The 20,383-nt window shown below is 43.5% G+C and overlaps 1 protein-coding gene across 1 annotated transcript in view; it reads right to left on the minus strand.

Moving 5' to 3' along the window:
• The window catches only part of LOC132386673 (NACHT, LRR and PYD domains-containing protein 3-like), a 37,825-nt gene extending 19,285 nt beyond the window's left edge, over nt 1-18,540 (minus strand). The window contains exons 1-5 of the mRNA XM_059959012.1: nt 18,507-18,540; nt 8,399-8,487; nt 5,229-5,395; nt 647-818; nt 487-552 (exon numbers count right to left, since the gene is read on the minus strand). Coding sequence (XP_059814995.1) covers nt 487-552; nt 647-818; nt 5,229-5,395; nt 8,399-8,456 — 463 coding nt within the window. The 5' untranslated portion in view covers nt 8,457-8,487; nt 18,507-18,540. The remainder of the gene's footprint in view (nt 1-486; nt 553-646; nt 819-5,228; nt 5,396-8,398; nt 8,488-18,506) is intronic.
• Between the last annotated feature and the right edge of the window lie 1,843 nt (nt 18,541-20,383).

Raw genomic sequence — 20,383 nt, forward strand, 5'->3', positions numbered from 1 at the left:
AGTCAACCAGAATTGAACACAACCTTCTATGTGTGGCCCTACCAGAGTTTTAAACAGCCCCAATATTACGGCATCTCATTGCTCCTGAGCTCAATCACGATGGTGTCACGTGTGTAACGTGTGTGGGAGTTTCGCAGTACATCAGAACCATTGTAGGAGTTAATGAGGCTCAGCGGCTCATCAGGATCTGAACACTGGTCTATGGTTGTCACAGAATGTGCAAGGTGTTCAGGGCCCGTCAGCGCTAAACAGATGGATCGGTCAACATAATTCATCGTAACATTTTCAATATTTGGCAGAGAATCGATAATTAAAAATTTAAACTGCAAACAGCTGAGTGACTGGTGTTGAATTCCGCAATCATTCCTTCTGAATCAAACAATTTATTTTCTCTCTGTCTCCCAGACGGTTCAACCCTCGGAACAAGCATCTGAGGCTCACATTGATTCTGGCAAGTGAGCGGTGTCAGAAAGTGAAATCTCTTACCTTTTAACTGACGTGGGAGTTCGGTTAACCCTTGACTGATGTTCATGTATTCCGGTATGTCAGCCCCTGTTTAAATCAATAAATTAAAATTGAATTATATTGCTCCAGCTACAATGTTTTTTATTGTCAATTTTGAGTTCAATGTGTTGTTTTACTGTACCGAGCTCCTGGATTTCCTTCAATATTCTGTCCAACTTCGGTAATTCATTTCGCATTTTCACAAATGCTTCCCACATCACCCTCCGGGCTCGGGAGCCTTTCCCCATCACCAGGCTGAAGAATACCTTCGAAGCCTCCGGCCGGGTTCGCTTCCCCACAAGTTCAGAAACTTTCTATAATTAACAAAAACAAATATATTGAGGAGCGTACTGACGAAGCACACGAGGAAGGTCACTGCCCAGTTATGGGATGTCTCGGCAGCCAAGGTACAGTCACTAGACGGGCTCGTCTCTCGTTCTGCGATCCTTGGATCAAGTGGTCAGCAGTAAAACAGGAAATGAAAATTAATAAAACTCTGAATTCACTAGTTGTAGCAGAGTGGGGAATGATCTATGCAGATTTAATGTGATCAGTTCCTGTGTCATTCAATATCCAACTTTATACAGATTTATCAATAAAGAAGCTTCAAGCTTGATAATTGTGGGGAATGCAAGATGGAAGCAATGCATTATTAATCTGCGAGGCCTTCACTGCAAAACCGAGGGAGGATGCCTCAAAAGGTTCTTCAAACAAGGCGAAATTGGACAGATTAGACGTACCTCAGTGATGTGAATTAAACTGGGCTGCTATTTGACATGAGGAAGGATATTAATCAGCCATTATCTTCATTATCTCCATTATCTTCCAAGATACTCAAAAACTTTCACAAAGTAGCATGAAACATTCTGATTGGCGGCAGCAGTCTCTCGAATGAGACAACGGATGTGGGGCTGGGGGAGGTGAGTGGGCTATTGCATATGATCGAAGTAAGTTGCAGAAACTTGTAAAATTAGTCACCTCCATCATGGGCACTAGCCTCTGTAGTATCCAAGACATCTTTAAGCAACAGTGCCTCAAGAAGTCAGCATCCATCATTACTAAACTCCATACTCAGAAAGTATGACCTGTTCTCATTTCTACCATCAGGAAGGAGGTACAGAAGTCAGAAGGCACAGATTCAGCACTTCAGGAACAGCTTCTTTTCCTCTGTCATCTCATTTCTAAATGGATATTGAACCTGTAAACTACCTCACTGCAATTTTTCTTTTCTTTGCACTACTAAGTTGAAATGGGTAGTGCAAAATATGAAAATTGCAGTGAGGTATGTGTTCAATAACTGTTTAGAAACATTGCATTGTACTGCTGTTGTAAATTTAACAAATTTCACGACATGTGCAAACCGATATGAAACCTGAAATTTGATTCTGATATCTGGTGAATGAAACTTTCATTAGCCAGCCATTATGTAACTGAAAAACAGAAAACCCCTTTTTTCACGTTATTCTAGGAGAGCAGAGATAAAACATGTGATTATATGCCTCTTGACTAATCTCACTGGCTTGGTGATTATTAGAAACTGATGAGAGAAGCAGGATTAATCTTCATTTGGAAAGACAGTTCGTGATCAAGTAGAGCCAACATGAACTGGTTCATGAGCAACATGGCAAAATGCTGGATGACCTCAGCAGGTACTGCAGGATCTCTGGAGGGAAATTAACAAATGACATTTGGGGCCGAGATCCTTCATCAGGACTGGAAAGGAAGGGATGAGAAGCCAGCATGAGAAACTGGGACCAAGCCCTCCTCTACTGCCACCATGAGGCCACGCTCAGGTTTTGGGAGCAACACCTCATATCTTGTCTGTGTAGCCTCTACCCTGATGGCAGAAAATTCACTTCTCTAACCTCCAGTAATTTCTTCTCCTCCCCCTTTCTCCTTTTTAATTAGTCCTGATTATGGATCCTCAATCACTTGTTCTCTTCTCCTCGACTGTCCATCACTTCCATCTGCTGCTCCTCGTCCTTCCCTTTCTCACACGGCCCCTCTCCTATCAGCTTCCATCTTCTGCCATTTGTCTTTACCACCTATCACCTCCCCACCAACCTCCCCACAAACTTGTTTCAGCTATCATCCACCACAGTTTACGACTTCACCCCAGCACAATCTTCTTTTGATGGCTTCTTCACACTTCCTTTTCCTCAATTTCCCTCGGGATCACTAAAGTATGTCCGTCTGTTTCCCATCCTGATGATATCTCGGCCCAAAGCCACAAATGTGCATTCTCTTCCAGACTTCCTTCAGTATTCTGTTTGTGTTGCTCTGGATTTCCAGCATCTGTGGGCCCGTTGTGCTTACACTTGTCCATAAGACCATAATACATAGGAGCTGAATTAGACCATTCCATCATGGCTGACCCCAGATCCCACTCAATCCCATACACCTGCCTTCCCACCAGATCCTCCGATGCCCCAACCAATCAGGAATCTATCAACTTCCAATTTCAATATACCCATGGACGGCCTCCAGCGCAGACACTGGCAGAGCAATCCACAGATGCAGCACTCTTTGGGTAAAAACATTCCTCCTTACTTCTGTTTTCACAGGTCACACCTCAAATCTCGTTCTGGATTCTGCACCACAGAAAACATTCTCTCCACATCCACTTTATCCAGTACTTCCGAAGTTCTGTAGGTTCCAATGAGATCCCGATGCATTCTTCTAAATTCCAGTGAGTACAAGACCAGTGCTGCCAAATTCTCCTGATACTTTAACCTTTTTATCCCTGGAATCATCCTCGTGAACCTGCTCTGGCCTCTCTCCAATGGCAATACATCCCTTCTGTGATAAGGGGCTCAAAACAGTTGACAATACTCCGTGCCGCCTGATTGGTGTCTTATAAGGATTCAGCATTTTCTCCTTGTTTACTATATTCTAATCCCCTTCAGATAAATGCAAACATTGTATTTGCCTTCTTTACCACAGCCTCAACCTGTAAATTAACCTTCTGGGAGTCTTGCACGAGGGCCCCTAAGTCCCTTTGTAATTCTCATGTTTGAATCTTCTCCCGTTTTAGATAATAATAACTGTTGTTACTTTTACCAAAATAGATGATCATACATTTTCCAACACTGTATTCCATCTGCCATTTGTTGCCCATTCTTCCAATTTGTCTAAGTCTTGTTGTAAATGCATTGCTTCCTCAGCACTACCTGCCCCTTCACGTATCTTCAGATCATCCATAAACTTTGCCACAAGCCATCAATTCCACTAAATCACTGACAAACAATGTGAAAAGCAGCAGTCCCAATACTGACCCCCGATGAACACCACTAGTCACTGTCAGCCAACTCGAAAATGTCCCTTTCATTTCCACTTGCTGCCTCCTGGCTGTTAGCCATTCCTCTATCCATGCCAGTATATTTCTTGTAACACCTTATCAAATGCCTTCTGAAACTCTAAGCCAGTGACATCTACTGCCTCCCTTTTGTCCACTGTGCTTCACACTTCCTTGAAGAATCCTGAAAGAATTTTCAGGCAAAATTGTCCTTTACAGAAACCATATGACTTTGTTTTTAATCATTTGTCTCCAAGTCCCTCGAAACCTCATCCTTAATAATGGACTCCAACACTTTCCCAACTACTGAGGTAAGTCTAACTGGCCTGTAATCTCCTCTCTTTTCTCTTCCTCCCTTCTTTATCTTTGTATGACTATACTAATTGAGTATTTTTAAAGATGTAACTAAATCCTTTGCTTACGGTATTACGGTTGATGTGGTTTTTGTTGTGGGGAGGTTGGATCATTCCACTGAAATTTTCAGATGGATTCAGGTGGAATGGGTTCATACAGTGAACAAGGTAAACTGGTGCTATTAACTGCAAATTCTGTCTTCCAGGGTGCTAATGGTGAGCTGAGGTCATGGCATGTCAAGGGAATGTGAACACACCCTTGTTTATTGCAAATTGTCACCGCTAACAATGCATTTGCGCACAGCCCGGGCTGAGGGCTGTTTATATCTTGCCACATGTGCAGACGAGTCATAAACAGAACTTTGTTTAATAGACAGCCATCATCACCCCCACCCAGACACCCCACCTGGAGCCCCTGATGGCAGAACGATCACTGATTAAGCATCTGGAGAAGCTCGTGCCTCTCACACTACAGGAGGAACTGATACGGCGATGGTCAGGGCTGGGATGATCGTCAATTTTAGTTAACTGGGAAAAGACGGCCGTGATTCAACCTGTCTTGAGTCACCATCTGCAAGGTCTATCTTTTATTGAGGTTGAGTTGACTGACTGAACTTAAACAGCAGCTTTGTAGAACGATTGGATCTAATTTTTAACTCAGCTGTTCACCAGGCATGATACATTCCCACTGCTCACTTGCCACTGTGATAAGCATGTTATGTTTGGAAAGAATGGGTTTCCCTAACTCTACAGTTCAAAGGAAAGTTTATAATCAGAGCACATATATCTCATCACATACTACCTGAGATTCCCTTTTCTGCATATTTAACAAAGCTATAAAACCCTGACTATAACATGATAATGAAAGATCAGCCAGAAGCCAGTTCCCAGCAGCCCAGCTCAAAGTTTCCAGTGCTGATGCCAGATCTGTCAAAACAATGTTCAGAGATCAGTGTTAATATGACATCAAACAGCTGCAGACCTGGGAGAAGAGACAATTTGTTTTTTTTCCCATTGGATACCTTCAGTTCCGTGATGTTAGAACCAGCAGACATCACCACATTTTTCCCGCTCACCTCCTGCTCTTGATCACTGATGTGTCCTTCCAGTCTCAGCATTTCAGTGAGTTCTTCCACACGTTCTTCAATTGCCTGTTTCAGTCTTTCCCGGTAGAATTTTGACAGCTGAAACAGTTGTTCCTCATTCCACTGTGAGGTGTGCTTAGAGATTGTAGTCATAGGACCTGTGAATACGAAGGGTGAATTAAAACAAGAGCCATGACTGTTCCCTCGACATGAGCACCACATAGCCGGCCCAGTTGGCATTCGTTAACATTGGCCACTCCGGAGACTGCTCACCAAAATCTCAGCTCACAGTCTAGTTCTGAATCCAAAGATGCAGCAAAGACCAAATAAATTATTCTACTTCTCCCTCCATTGATGCCACTGCACCCCAGACTCAGAGCTGACACAATATTGCTCGTTCTCACATGCCAACTCTCCGATATCACCGGCCCAGCCTCCCCATCTCTGCTGTGCTGGGTGAGAAGCTGACAGTGATGCAGGTGGATACTTCCCTGGTGTCATCGATTATGGATTACCTGACTGGCAGACCACAGTACGTATGCTTGCAACACTGTGTGTCAGACAGAGCAATCAGCAGCACTGGGGCTCCACAGTGGACTGTCCTGTCTCCCTTTCTCTTCACCATCTACACCTCGGACTTCAACTACTGCACAGAGTCTTGCCATCTTCAGAAGTTTTCTGATGACTCTGCCATAGTTTGATGCATCAGCAAGGGAGATGAGGCTGAGTACAGGGCTACGGTGGGAAACTTCGTCACATGGTGTGAGCAGAATCATCTGCAGCTTAATGTGAAAAAGACTAAGGAGCTGGTGGTGGATCTGAGGAAGGCTAACGTACCGGTGACCCCTGTTTCCATCCAAGGGGTCAGTGTGGACATGGTGGAGGATTACAAATACCTGGGGATATGAATTGGCAATAAGCTGGACTGGTCAAAGAACACTGAGACTGTCTACAAGAAGGATCAGAACCGTCTCCACTTCCTGAGGAGACTGAGGCCCTTTAACATCTGCTGGATGATGCTGAGGATGTTCTGCGAGTCTGTGGTGGCCAGTGCTATCATGTTTGCTGTTGTGTGCTGGGGCAGCAGGCTGAGTGTAGCAGACATCAACAGAATCAACAAACTTATTCGTAAGCCCAGTGATGTTGTGGTGGTGGAACTGGACTCTCTGACGGTGGAGTCTGAAAAGAGGATGCTGTCCAAGTTGCATGCCATCTTGGACAATGTCTCCCATCCACTCCATAATGCACTGGTTAGGCACAGGAGTACATTCAGCCAAGAGACTCATTCCACCGAGATGCAACACTGATCGTCAAAGGAAATCATTCCTGCCTGTGGCCATCAAACTTTACAACTCCTCCCTCTGAGTGTCAGACACCCTGAGCCAATAGGCTGGTCCTGGACTTATTACCACTTGGCATAATTTACTTATTATTTAATTATTTATGGTTTTAAATTGCAATATTTTTACACTGTTCTTGATTGGTGCGATTGTAACAAAACCAAATTTCCCTCAGGATCAATAAAGTACGTCTGTCTGTCTGTCATTTTCTCATCCTTCCAAGCCCGTCCCTATGGATACTGGGCTTCCTCCTTTGGATACGGGATCACATCTGACCATCTGATCAGAAGTTATCAACGTTACAATTACACAGACAATAACTGCCTTACTTGCGCCACTGACATCTGATAAATTAGATTTAGTACTTACAATGCTCAATTACCAATACCACCATTAATAACTATTCCTCAGAAACTCACATCTATCAGAATAACTAAATATCTGTTTTAAAAATAGATAATTCTGTCCATAGACTGAGCAGAGGAGCAGGACATTCCACCTCAGTTGTTTTTCACACTAAACACTAACACTTACTTTCCCACCAGCTTCCATTTTTAGAATTGGTTTCAACTGCTGGTCTTTTCATTTCTCCCCGGAGCAGACATAGGACCGTAAGATACAGGAGCAAAATTACATCATGCGTAATGATGTCCATCGAGTCCTCTGCATTTTCTTCATGGCTCATCCAGTTTATTTCTCTCAGTTCCAAACTCCTGGGTTTTCCCTGTATCTTTTCCTGACACTATATTCCATCGTGATTTCTTTGCCCATTCTGCAAATCTGACTGTCGTTGTGAAGCTTCTCTACTATCTGAAAACTGCATACCCCTCCACCTATCTTCATAATGTCTGCAGAGTCATCAGAAAACTTCAGAAGATGGCAAGACTCTGTGCAGTAGTTGAAGTCCGAGGTGTAGATGGTGAAGAGAAAGGGAGACAGGACAGTCCACTGTGGAGCCCCAGTGCTGCTGACCACTCTGTCTTACACACAGTGTTGCAAGTGCACATCATCAAAACCAATGACATATAACACAAAAAAACAGTCCCAACACATAACCCTGTGTTACACCACTAGTCATCGGCAGCAGACGAGAAAAACCACCCTGTAATCCAACATTTTGCCACCTGACAATCAGCCACTGCGTTATACATGCCAGAATCTTTAACTGCAATAACATGGGCTCGTAGCTTATAAGCAACCTCTTTTGTGGCACCTTGTCAAAGGCCTTCTGAAAATCCAACACAACATCAACTACTTTCTCCATCCTGCTTTTTATTACTTCAAAGAATTCCACCAGTCACGATTTTCCCTTAAGGAAACCAGGCTGACTACAGCCTATTTTATCATATGCCTCCTAGTACCCTGAGACCTCAAGCTTAACAATCAACTCCAACATCGTCCCAAACTCTAACGTCAGACTAACTGGCCGATTCTTCCAGCTAATCTCATTGCTCTCATGCTCCAACTAACGTGTCTAACCTGCCATTCACAGCCATTTCATTCTGAGTGGTCTCCTGTTTTAATAAAACAATAAGATATTGGAGCATTTGGCCCATCAGCTCTGCTCTGGCATTTCATTATGGCTGATCTATTTTCCCTCAGCTCCAATCTCCTGCCTTCTCCTCATATCTTTTCAAAAATTAGACAGACCAGCTAATGACAACTACTCAAATGTTCCTGTTCCCCCTGTAGCTGTAATTGTGCTCTACCCTTCCCTCAGTTCAGGTTATTTATCTTCACTGTAAAAATGCGTTTTTGCAAGCCAGATGCTGCTCAGTTGTCAGGAGGCACAATAATATTTGCAAAACATTAGTAACACACCCTTCTCCGTCCTTGTTGATATCTCAAGATCCTCTCTCATCTTTGCAACATCATCCATGATGGAGATCAGCGTTCCAATTCCGGGTGCTCTGTAATGGATGGAACATTAAGAGGATGATAAGGAAATTATTATGAGAAGAAAAGCATTGTCCTGAAAACTCCTACGCTCATTTCATCTACTCTTTGCCCATTCAAACACTTTCAAATCCCCTGGAGCACAGCCCTAGTGGGCTACACACTGTCCAATCTCCTGGGATCCATCCTTTCTGGATCACAATCTAGCTGATCACAGATTATCTGACCTCACCCACACCCCTCCCATCCCAGAGCCCATGCAAGTCTCCAGAGGAATATTCTCCTTACATCATGCAGAAAGAATCATAGGCCCAGCTCCTGATCTCAACGGCTCCTATAGTATGTAAACAATTCAAATACATCACCTTTCATACTTGTTGTTTTTAAAATGTAACCTATTTCAGCGATTGCCTCCCCGCTCCCCCCACCTCGTCATGCATTGGAGTATAAATGTAAAAACACTGAGGCAGTGGTAAGTTAATCCGCATCATTCACCCACACAACCTTCAGAAAGCTTGTATGGAATTTCCCTCCACAACTTGTTTTCCCATTTCTTCCCATCAGGTCTACACTTTCCTCTGGAGACGTGCAGGCACGTCCCTGTCTCAACCCGGATGATAGTGTTATTCTGCCTATGTAACCCCACAATTGTTAACAACTCATCTATCCAGCCGATCTCAACTGGCTGCCTGAGTTTTCACTCTCCTTCCCTAAAGTTTATCCTGCAGCCTGCTCTGTTCAGTTTCTGTTCCCTCTTGTTTTGTGGCTGTGTGGCTCTACACTCTAGTATTAAAGTTATAATTCACCGCTAATCGTCTCTGCTGCCCTTCTTTTGGGTCAGGCTTCCTCTATGTTTCCTCACCCTTGCTACAAACTGGGATATTTTACTTCCCCCAAAAAATGTCATTGTTTTAAATGAGATCTATGCCTGAGCCTTTGCGTACCTGCCACGGAAGATAGCTCCACAGTATCTCTATCATCTGAGTGAAGAAATTTCTCCTCATTTTGTTGCTAAAACGCTCACAGGCTGTTCAGTGTCTGACTTGCAACTGGACTGCCCAGCGAAGCATTCAGCAGATGTGCTCCAGTGCGGGACTTCAAAATGTATAAACATTTTAATGAGGCCCCTTCCAGCTTCTAAACATTCAGCCCATTTAATCTCTCACAATACACTGACGCGACTTCCGGTAATTAAACTCCAATTTTTTCATTACATCATCTTCTGATCTGCAGGGTATTGTCTTTTTGAGAAAATAATATCAGAATTCACTCCACACTTGAGATGTGATCTGATTGAAAGCTCTCTATGATTGAACCCTCATTGCCTGCAGTATTTGCAAGTGTTGTGTGCACTGGAACACTCAGGTCCATTCTGGCAAGATCGTTACCTGGTCCTTTGCCATTTCAATAAGCATTCAAAAGTTCTGTTCCTCAATTGTCTTCCTGTCAATCAAGATTTTGCTCACTCAGATGATGTCCCAATACCTAATGGCACTGTAGCAATTGTGGTGAAAAATTAAACAACCAACATGTTTTGGGAAGACATATGGAGAATGTGTAAACCCAAATGAAGAATGTGAAAAGATCACACCAAAGGTACTGGGAGGTCAGTGTCAGTCAAGATTTTAGTCACTCAGATTACATCCCATTATATTTAATTACAACACAGAAAACCACAGTCCTTGCAGCAGCTCGTCGTGACTACCAATGCCTAACAGCAATGTAGCAACCGGTGGTGAAACATCAACCTACCCATGGATTTCCGGAAGAAGTTAGAATCAATTACCAGCTGGAAGTCCACGTCACCACTTTGAGAACGTGAGGAAATACAATGAGTGCTTCACCTTCACAGGTCCGTGTCACAGCATTCTCATGCTGTTGCTTTACCATATTGTTAATTGTCTCATTCCCAACCTTTTAAATTGGAATGTCGTTAGATTTGCTACTCTCAGACATAAGGCAGAACCATGTTTGGGAGCAGAGCACCATGTCTGCAATGATGTCAATACAATCCATGATAATCCAAAACACTGATGACCACATATAATTCTCCCCGGCACCACCAGATTCTTCGGTATTTCAAGCCTTCCACCTTGAAATTATTCAATGACTCCAACTCTACAGCAGTTTGTGGTAGATAATTCTCAACACCCTTATTCTACAGCCACTCAGTAATCTGCTCCAACTTCCCACTTCCCTACACAACCATGTACAACATGGTCGGTAAATCAGAGATTAGTCACTTTGAACTGGCATTTTATAACATCATTCCGTGTTCTCTAGGTTACACCAGCAGGTTTTCACTGCTCTATCCATTTATGTCCTAGGTAACCATTTGGACTGCAATCGCAGCTTCTGAATGTCCTGCAGCCGCTCACTATCCTGGACCCATGGAGACAACATTGCCTCTTGGAGCAGTGTCTATCGGCAAAGAAACACTTGTCCTCTGACTTGTTAGGGAATTCAAAAATCGGACCCAAATGTTACAGTTCGGTTGATCACCCCACAATTCAGGAGGAATTTCAGTCTGCCTTCCTATCTCAACTTCCAGTTTGTCCACTTGGACTCATATAACAGAGCCAGACTTTCGAATCAGCTCATTGAGCCTGTTTCATGCCATTGCCTCAGCACATCACCACATAGAAAACTGTACTGTCAACACCAGACTGATAGAATATGTGAAGGAGGGACCTGCACACTCCAAAGGACCTCAGTCTCCAGAGGAAGGAGAGGTGTCTCTAGCTCTCCTCGTACTCAGCCTCTGTGTTGGTGATCCACTCAAGCCTGTCATTCAGGTGCACCCCAGGTAGTGGTAGATCCTCACCACATCCACGTCCTCACCACCAACAGTAACAGGGAGCAGTGCAGGCTTAGTCTTCCTGAAGTCTATCACCATTTCCTTTGTTTTACTGATGATACAGCTTGCACCATTTGACAAAGTCCTCCACCAGGGCCCTACCATCTTCCCTTTATCCACCTATTGCTGAGACATCAGAGAATGTCTGCAGATGACATGGCTCAGTGTTGTATGTAAGGTCTGAGCTAGGTACAGGGTAAACAGGATAGTCCAATATAGTCCCCCGTGGGGCACAGTGCTGCTCATAGCCACGTCTGAATCACAGCTCTCAAGCTGCAGAAACTGCCATCTGCCAGTCAGGTAGACCCACCATACTCCAATGGAGCATCAAATGGTCAAATGGCCACATTATTGTGCTTACGTATATTATGCTCACTGTATGAGGATTATGATGGAACAGTAACTATGTGCCTTGACAGAGCTAATCTTGACCACAGTGCAGGTAACGATACATAGCATTGTCATGTACCCTCCCTATACTGGTGATAATGAAGGACAAGTAATTAAATAATATGCTGGCGGCTGTCCTTTCAAGAAGGGAACCTCCTCTCCAAATATCCATCAAGAAACCCCGGCATTGGAGATGATTTATATGGTCCTCCGAGAAATGGCTTAGTTTTACATTTAATACAAGGGTATTTAGAAACAGGAAATGAGGCTGATCTTGCACACAATGCCACATTGCACAAATGTATAAATGAAACAAATTCCCGGCTGCTGCCACCCTCCTGGGCCCCGGTCTCAGTAATCTCAGAAACTGAGATCAGTGCAGAGGGGTGAACCAACCTCCTGCCACTGGAAGCACAGGTGTGTGGAGATGGTCTGGGCTGCACTGTCCTTAAAAATCTGTATCTCTGGCTCAATGTTCAGAACTGCAATGGAAGGGGGACAATTTCATTAATCTTCCCAACAGCAGTGGGTGCGGGAGGAATATATACTAAGCAGCTTTGTTAATTATAATCGTGGAAGAACACTGCTAATTCAGTTAAGAATCAATATGTCACATATCCATTGTCCATTTGATAATTTAGTAATTTCTGAGCATTATTGTTCAATTACTGTTCAGTGTCTTGATAGTGTGAGTGGACAGTGATTGAGATGAACACGGTGGATGACTTCTGTCAGTATATTACTTGGTGTGTACCCTCCTGATTCTGAACCCAGAAAGCCAACATTATGGTTGCAGAGGTAAATTAGCAAGCACTGAGGAAATTTCAGTTCCGTTTGATAAACATTAACCAAGCTCACATCTACCTCCTAGGCTCAGTGATTGCTTGGAATCAAGCTGTTCACTGCAACTTGGACTTTTGAAGTAAATTTTGCAATTTACTCACTTTTCTAAACACAAAGTACACTGCAGATGCTGTGGTCAAATCAACACGTACAAACAAGTTGGATGAACTCAGCAGGACAGGCAGCATCTGTTGAAATGAGCTGTCAACATTTCCTATCCGATCCCTTCCCAGCTTCCCCTCCCCCACCCCTTGATCTTTCCTCTGATTGGTTTTCCACCCTCCTCCCACCTTCTTTATGGGGCCCCTGCTCCCTCCTTCTTCAGTCCTGACGAAGGGTCTCGGCCCGAAACATTGTCTGCTCATTTCAACGGATACTGCCCGACCTGCTGAGTTCATCCAGCAAGTTTGTATGTGTTCACTTTTCTTATGTCCATGTCCAGTAACACTGACTATGTTTCGCTTGGCCCTTCTATCTGTGCTTCAGAGGAAGTGCAGCGAGCTCAGGCCCGATACGATATTAAGCCTCAGTCACATTATACGACACAACACAGCTCGTTTATTACCCACAGCAAACTCCAGTTGATAGGGGCAGGAGTTTCTGTAACATCACTGGCCGCCAGACACTAATATAACACGCACTGCTTGCTAAGTATTCAATTGTTTTTCTCTTGTTATTTTCCACAGATAGTGATTGTACATGTTTACTTTGTATCTGTGCTGAACTTGGCAACAAGAACGTGATGAAGCAAGTCTGCTCCTGATTATTCCATTTAAGGAATGTTGTTCAGCAGGCCCATGAACTTGCTCTCCTGAGACAAACTTCAAGGTAACAACTGCAGTTCTACAACAGGCTAAATCTGTCCTCTAGCTGACAAGAGTAATGTTCACATTTCAGTTTGTGTATCTCAGTGCTAGTTCTTTCCTTGATGATGCATTTGATTTCGTTATTGTTTTACAAATCTCTCAACTCGTTGAAGATGTTTATTTTTTATAAACTCTGAAAATTCGAACAAGTATTTGCTGTTCAAGATAAATGAATGTAAAGAACATGAGTGGCATCATCCCACAACACAGTCCCCTTTGATGAGGCAAGTTGATTGTTTTTCTGTTTCCTTGTTCCTAGTGAAATAGCTTGGTCTACATCATTCAGTGTAAGTATCCTGTCTTTAAAAAAGAACCACATATTCGAATCTGGATGCAACATATCGATGCAGCTACAGAGAAGGCAAGTCAGTGGCTATATTTCATTCAGAGCTTGAAATTTGGTTTATCACCCAAAACACACGAAAACTTCTACAAATGCACCGTGAAGAGCATGCTGCACCACTGGCTGCTATGGGGGGGGGGGGGGGGGTGGGTACACTGCACAGGATGAAAATAAGTTGCAGATACTTGTAAGTTTAATCAGCTCTATCATGGGCACTAGCCTCCATAGTATTAAGGAAACTTGTCACCCAGGACCTGTCTCTTTCACATTCTTGTCATCAGGAAGAAAGTACTGATTCTGAAGGCACACATTCAGTGATTCAGGAACAGTTTCTTCCCCTCTGCCTATCCCCTCCACCACCCCCTCGATCTTTCTTCTGATTGGTTTTACACCTGGCTCCTCCCATACTCCCCTCACCTTCTTTATAGGGCCCCTGCCCCCTCCTGACGAAGGGTCTCGGCCCAAAATGTTGACTGCTCATTTCAATCGATGCTGCCCGACCTGCTGAGTTCACCCAGCTTGTTTGTACATGTTCTTCCCTTCTACTATCCAATTCCCGAATGGCACTGAGCCTCACTACATTTTAATTTGTTTTTTTTTAAGCTACAGATTTATCAACTGAACTATTTAATAGACATACATAGACTGACTGGAATCCAGTATTTTTCTTGTTTATTGGAAGGTACTATAATGGACATCATATATAAGTGTTTGGGGAAACAGGGACTAATTGGGGATACTCAACATGGCTTTGCCTGTAGCAGATCACATCCAGTGAATTTTATAGGTGTTTTTGAAGCTGTTACCAAGCAGTTTGATGAAGGAGAAGCTGAAAGTTGTCTGTATGATCTACGACAAAATACTCCATGGAAGTTGGCCCAAAAGGGATACGTTATTTGGCATTCAGGATGAAGCAGTCCACTGGATTCAATGTGGGCTTAGTGGGAAGAGCCAGCAAATAGTGCCAGTCATTAGTCCCATGTTCTGCAGGCATCGGTGCTGGGTCTGTTGTTGTTTAGCACCTATTTGAATGATGAAATAGTAACAGGGCAAACAGAATCAAAAACCTGCGGATGACATCAAGATTATGGGTGGAGTGGACAGTGCAGAAACCAACCAAGGCTTGTAAACTGATCTGAACCAGCTGGGAAAATGGGCTTAAAAATAACTAGTGGAGTTTCACATAGACAATTGCAAGGTGCGGCATTTTGACAAGACAAGCCAGGCTAAAACTTACACAGTGAGTGTTAGGGGACTGAGGTCTGCGATAGAACAAAGGGACCTAGGAATGCCGATACACACCGACATGGTGCCAAAAGAAATGTTGAGGTTTTCCACGGTGGGAATTAACTGTTCATTCTAATGGTTGCAGTTAGTTACGAAGGTATTGAAAGAAGAAAATTACAAGCATGGATTTTTGTTCTGTCCTATCTTTCTTTTTGTTCAGTGTTTCTTTATGCGTTTTTCCATGAAACAGTTGCACAGAGAGACCCAGATTCCACACTGGCCATGTGGAAACCAGGTTAAAGTAATGGAAATTTATACACCTCTATTCCAGATATCAGATGCCCTCATTTCAGAGGGGAATTGCTCATGGGTAGACAGTTAAATAAGGAATTTTAAGAAAATAATCGGGAAGATTGTAATTTTGGGGAGCAATCTTAAAAGCTGCTTTTACTCACAAGACTGCCTTCTTTTTACAGAACATAAAATATGTTACTCAGGACTTCAGATGTAGTGATTTTTAACCATATAACCATTTAACAATTACAGCACAGAAACAGACCATTTCTGCCCTTCTAGCCCGTGCCAAACGCTTACTCTCACCGAGTCCCACTGGTCCGCACTCAGCCCATAACCCTCCATTTCTTTCCTGTCTATATACCTATCCAATTTGACTTTAAATGACAATACTGAACTTCTACTGGAAGCTCGTTCTACACAGCTACCACTCTCTGAGTAAAGAAATTCCCCCTCGAGTTACCCTTAAACTTTTGCCCCTACTCTCAACTCATGCCCTCTTGTTTGAATCTCCCCTACTCTGAATGGAAAAAGACTATCCACTTCAACTCTATCTATCCCCCTCATAAATTTTAAATACCTCTCTCAAGTACCCCCTCAAACTTCTACGCTCTCAAGAATAAAGATCTAACTTGTTCAATCTTGCCCTGTAACTTAGGTGCTGAAACCCAGGTAACATTCTAGTAAATCTTCTCTGTACTCTCTCTATTTTGTTGACATCCGTCCTTTAATTCAGTGACCAGAACTGTACACAATACTCTAAATTCGGTCTTACCAATGCCTTGTACAACTTTAACATTGCATCCCAACTCCTATACTCAATGCTCTGATTTATAAAGGCCAGCATACCAAAAGCCAGCATACAGGGCCTTGGTGAGACCACAGCTGGAGTATTGTGTGCAATTTTGGTCCCCTAATCTGAGGAACGATATTCTTGCCATAGAGGGAGTACAAGGAAGGTTCACCAGATTGATTCCTGGGATGGCAGGAATTTTATATGAAGAAAGACTGGATCAACTAGGCTTATACTCACTGGAATTTAGAAAATTGAGGGGGGATCTTATTGAAACGTATAAAATTCTAAAGGGATTGGACAGGCTAGATGCAGGAAGATTCTTTCCAATGTTGGGGGAGTCCAGAATGAGGAGTCACAGTTTAAGGATAAAGGGGAAGCCTTTTAGGACCGAGGAGATGTGGAAAAACTTCTTCACACAGAGAGTTGTGAATATGTGGAATTCTCTGCCACAGGAAACTGTTGAGGCCAGCTCATTGGCAATATTTAAGAGGGTGTTAAATATGATCCTTGTGGCTAAAGGGATCGGGGTATGGAGAGAAAGCAGGTACAGGGTTCTGAGTTGGATGATCAGCCATGATTATACTGAATGGCGGTGCAGACTCGAAGGGCCGAATGGCCTACTCGTGCACCTATTTTCTATGTTTCTATGTTACCCTGAGGTAAGTGAAATGATACCAGAGTCCAGGGTAACACAGAGGGGTTGGGATTAGTGTTAGAAGATGTGAGCTAATTTGTCACTTTGGTACAGGATACCAGCTCCTACAGGTAGTTTTAAAATCAAACCAAAATAATGGTGCTCGCCTACAATGAGACAGTTATTTACTCACCTTCTTGGAAGGCAACAAAGGAGGACAGATTTTAAAACTGTCCAAGATAGAAGGAAACGGGGACTATTAGAATGAGTGGGATCAGGTTATCACTCAGGTATACTCACTGTCAATACCTTAAGTATAGCCGAATTTTAGAGCTAGATACAGTCTGTTCAGTAGAAAATACAGGATATTACTGGAGAAGGTTACCAGATTAATCAAATTTTTGTGATGTATCCCAGGTGACTCTAGATGCAGTGAAGCCCCTTCAAGCTAGAACATACCTGATTATTGACCATACAGACTCAACTATAAAGGAAACACAGAAGACTGAGATTTCTGCCACACAGTCTGCATGATTAATAGCAGATTTATTACAACTTGATCCATATCAAGTATCAAACTGGGTATCAGGCAGGCAGATAAAAGAATGGCTTGAAGACAAGGTACCCTTATGTCACATTACAAGTCTTACACTAACCCATAATGCATGGCATGCGGCCAAATGGCTAAGGCGTTGGACTAGTGATCTGAAGGTCATGAGTTTGATCCCCAGCCGAGGCAGTGTGTTGTTTCCTTGAGCAAGGCACTTAACCACACTTTGCTGCAGTCTAGCCAACTGAAAATGGGTACCAGCAAAATGCTGGGGTTAACCTCGCAGTAGACTGGCGTCCTCTCGGGCGGGAAGTCACGTACTCTCAGTTACTTCATGCCACAGAAACCGGCATTATCACCGGCCTGATGAGCCTAAATGGCTCGGGACAGACTTTACCTTTTTAACTAACTAACCAATAGTACACTGGGTACGGATGGTGATGGTAAAGAGAGGTTTCATGTTGCTGCGGAGTTCCACACTCTACAACAGGGGAATAATGTAACCTGCCCTTTGAAAAGGATTGACATTGTTGTCAAGTGACATGTGAACACTTGCAGGTTCAATACTAATGAGAATTGTTTATTTTCTGTTTCGTCTGTGAATAATTAAGTCTTTATGCCATATGCATTGGTGGGACATGCATATTGCGTATCAACAGCAGGCTTGAGTCTTCCAAGGGCTGGAAACGGTGTACTCTGAAGTAAATTTTACGTGTGTCTGTATATAATGTGACCGTTCACACCTGGGTGTCCATGTGTAGTCAAACAGAATGAGTGGAGGATAGTGAATCTGAGATTAACGTCCTTGTATGAAGAGGAGGGAGACGTTGGCCAGACGGAACTACAAGAGTAAACCCTACATCAGACTGCTTTTTTGACGATTACAGCTTCACGTTCAACACAAACATTCACTCAGTTCTAATCGACAAGCTGCAAAAACCTGATCTCTTGTTCCTCTCTCTGAAACTGGATGATTGACTTCCTCACTGGGAGACCACTGTTCGTGCCGATTGGAAATAGCTTCTCCTCCTACCGGACGGTCCACACAGATCTGTCGGATCTGTGCCTCATTGCCTTGCCGAAACGGCCCAAGGCAGAAACTCCTACAAGTGGAGCTGCGCCCGGAAAGTACAATTTCTCCGTTTTAAAGTGCTCTTTCCGTTCGGTGAATTGAACTGGGGACACTGCCCGATATCAGACCAGCAACACTCCGCGACAGGCGCAAATACTCACCGGTGAGCCGGGAACCTCTCTCGACGGGTGAAAACTTTCCCCAAACTCCGGACAGAAGGAAACTCCGCCCACCGGCGATAAGCGCATGCGCAGCATGAAACCTGCGATAATCTGCTTCTCGGCGCAACAGATGCGGTTTCACTGGCTCTTCACTCAACCGTGGAGCATCTGGACAGCAAAGGTACAAACATCAGGATGCTCTTTATCGACGGCAGCTCAGCATTCAATGCTACCATCCCCTCAAACCTAATCAATAGACAATAGGTGCGGGAGTAGGCCATTCGGCTCTTCTAGCCAGCACCGCCATTCACTGCGATCATGGCTGATCATACACAATCAGTACCCCGTTCCTGCCCTCTCCCCATATCCCTTGATCCCGCTATCTATAAGAGCTCTATCTAACTCTCTCTTGAATGCCTCCAGAGACTTGTACTCCACAATACGTTTCAAACTTGGTCTCAATATCCCCTTCAGCAACTGGACACTCCGGCTGTTGCGTTGCAGACGCCAGTCAGTTTTATATCGATTGTTATTGCTATTAGTTAATCATTGCACGATTTCAGTTATCGAAAAGTAACTGATCATGTAGGGGTCCTTTAGAACATATGTTCTGAGATGGTTTCAGTAGTGAGAGAGACATTTTAAAATTAAGGGGCAAATCAGTTAAAATCGAGGTGTGCAGAAGTCTCTTCTCTCAAAGGAGTCCTGAATCTCTGGAATCCTCTGCTCCTACTTGTGGTGGGGACCCGCTCATTATGGTGCAGATCCACAAAAGTTTGTTCCCAGTCAGTTCAGATTGGCAACAACATCTCCCCCACAACCTCATCAGCACAGGTCACTATGAGACTGTGTGTTTAACCCCCTGCTTTACACCTCTAACTGTGTGGCTAAGCGGAGCTCCAATTAAATATTCAAGTTTGCTGACAACAGCACTGCTGTAGGTGACACATCTGCATTTAGGAAGGAAATTGAAAACCTGTCCAAGTGTTGCTACAATAACAACTTCTCACTCAACGTCGGCAAGACCAGGAGCTGATTATTGACTTCAGAAGGAGGAACCCAGACGTCCATGAGCCAGTCCTCATCGGGGGATCAGAGGTGGAGAGGGTCAGGCACTTTTAAATTCTTATTATTTCAGAGGACCTGGCATGGGCCCAGCAAGTGCGTGCAATTATGAAGAAGTGCACCCTGAGGTGTTTGTGAAGATTCTTCGGCATGTAAAACTTTGACAAATTTCTATAGATGTGTGGTGGAGAGTATATAGACTGGCTGAATCATGGCCTGAGAGGGAAACACCAATGCCCTTTAAGGGAAAGTCTTACAAAGAATTGTGGATACAACCCAGTCCATTACGAGTAAAACCTTCCCCACTATTGAGCTCTCTACACAGACAGATGTCACAGGAAAGCAGCATCCAACATCATGGACCCCACAACCCAGCTCGTGTTCTCCTCTCTCTCCTGCTATCAGGAAAAAGGTACAAGACCCTCATGACTCACACCACCAGGTTCAGGAACAGTTATTGCCTCTCACCCATCAGGATAATGAATCAAAGGAGATAACTTCATGAGTTTCACTCATGCCATCACTGAAATGTTACCAGAATCTATTGACTCACTTTCAAGAACTCTTTATCTGATGATATTTTTGCTCATTTTTGTCTTTATTATTATCATCATTATTAATATTTTATTTTCACATTTTTATTTGCACAATTGTCTTTAGCACAGTGTTTGCTTCTCCACCTTGTTGGGGACGGTCCTTCATTGATTCTATTCTGGCTCTTCAATTTAATGTGTATGCCCACAAGGAAACAACTCTCAGCGTTGTATATTGTGACCTGTGTGTCATTTCATTTCATACTTCAAAGTAAATTT

The sequence above is a fragment of the Hypanus sabinus genome, unplaced genomic scaffold (assembly GCF_030144855.1).
Source record: "Hypanus sabinus isolate sHypSab1 unplaced genomic scaffold, sHypSab1.hap1 scaffold_125, whole genome shotgun sequence".
NCBI lineage: Eukaryota > Metazoa > Chordata > Chondrichthyes > Myliobatiformes > Dasyatidae > Hypanus > Hypanus sabinus.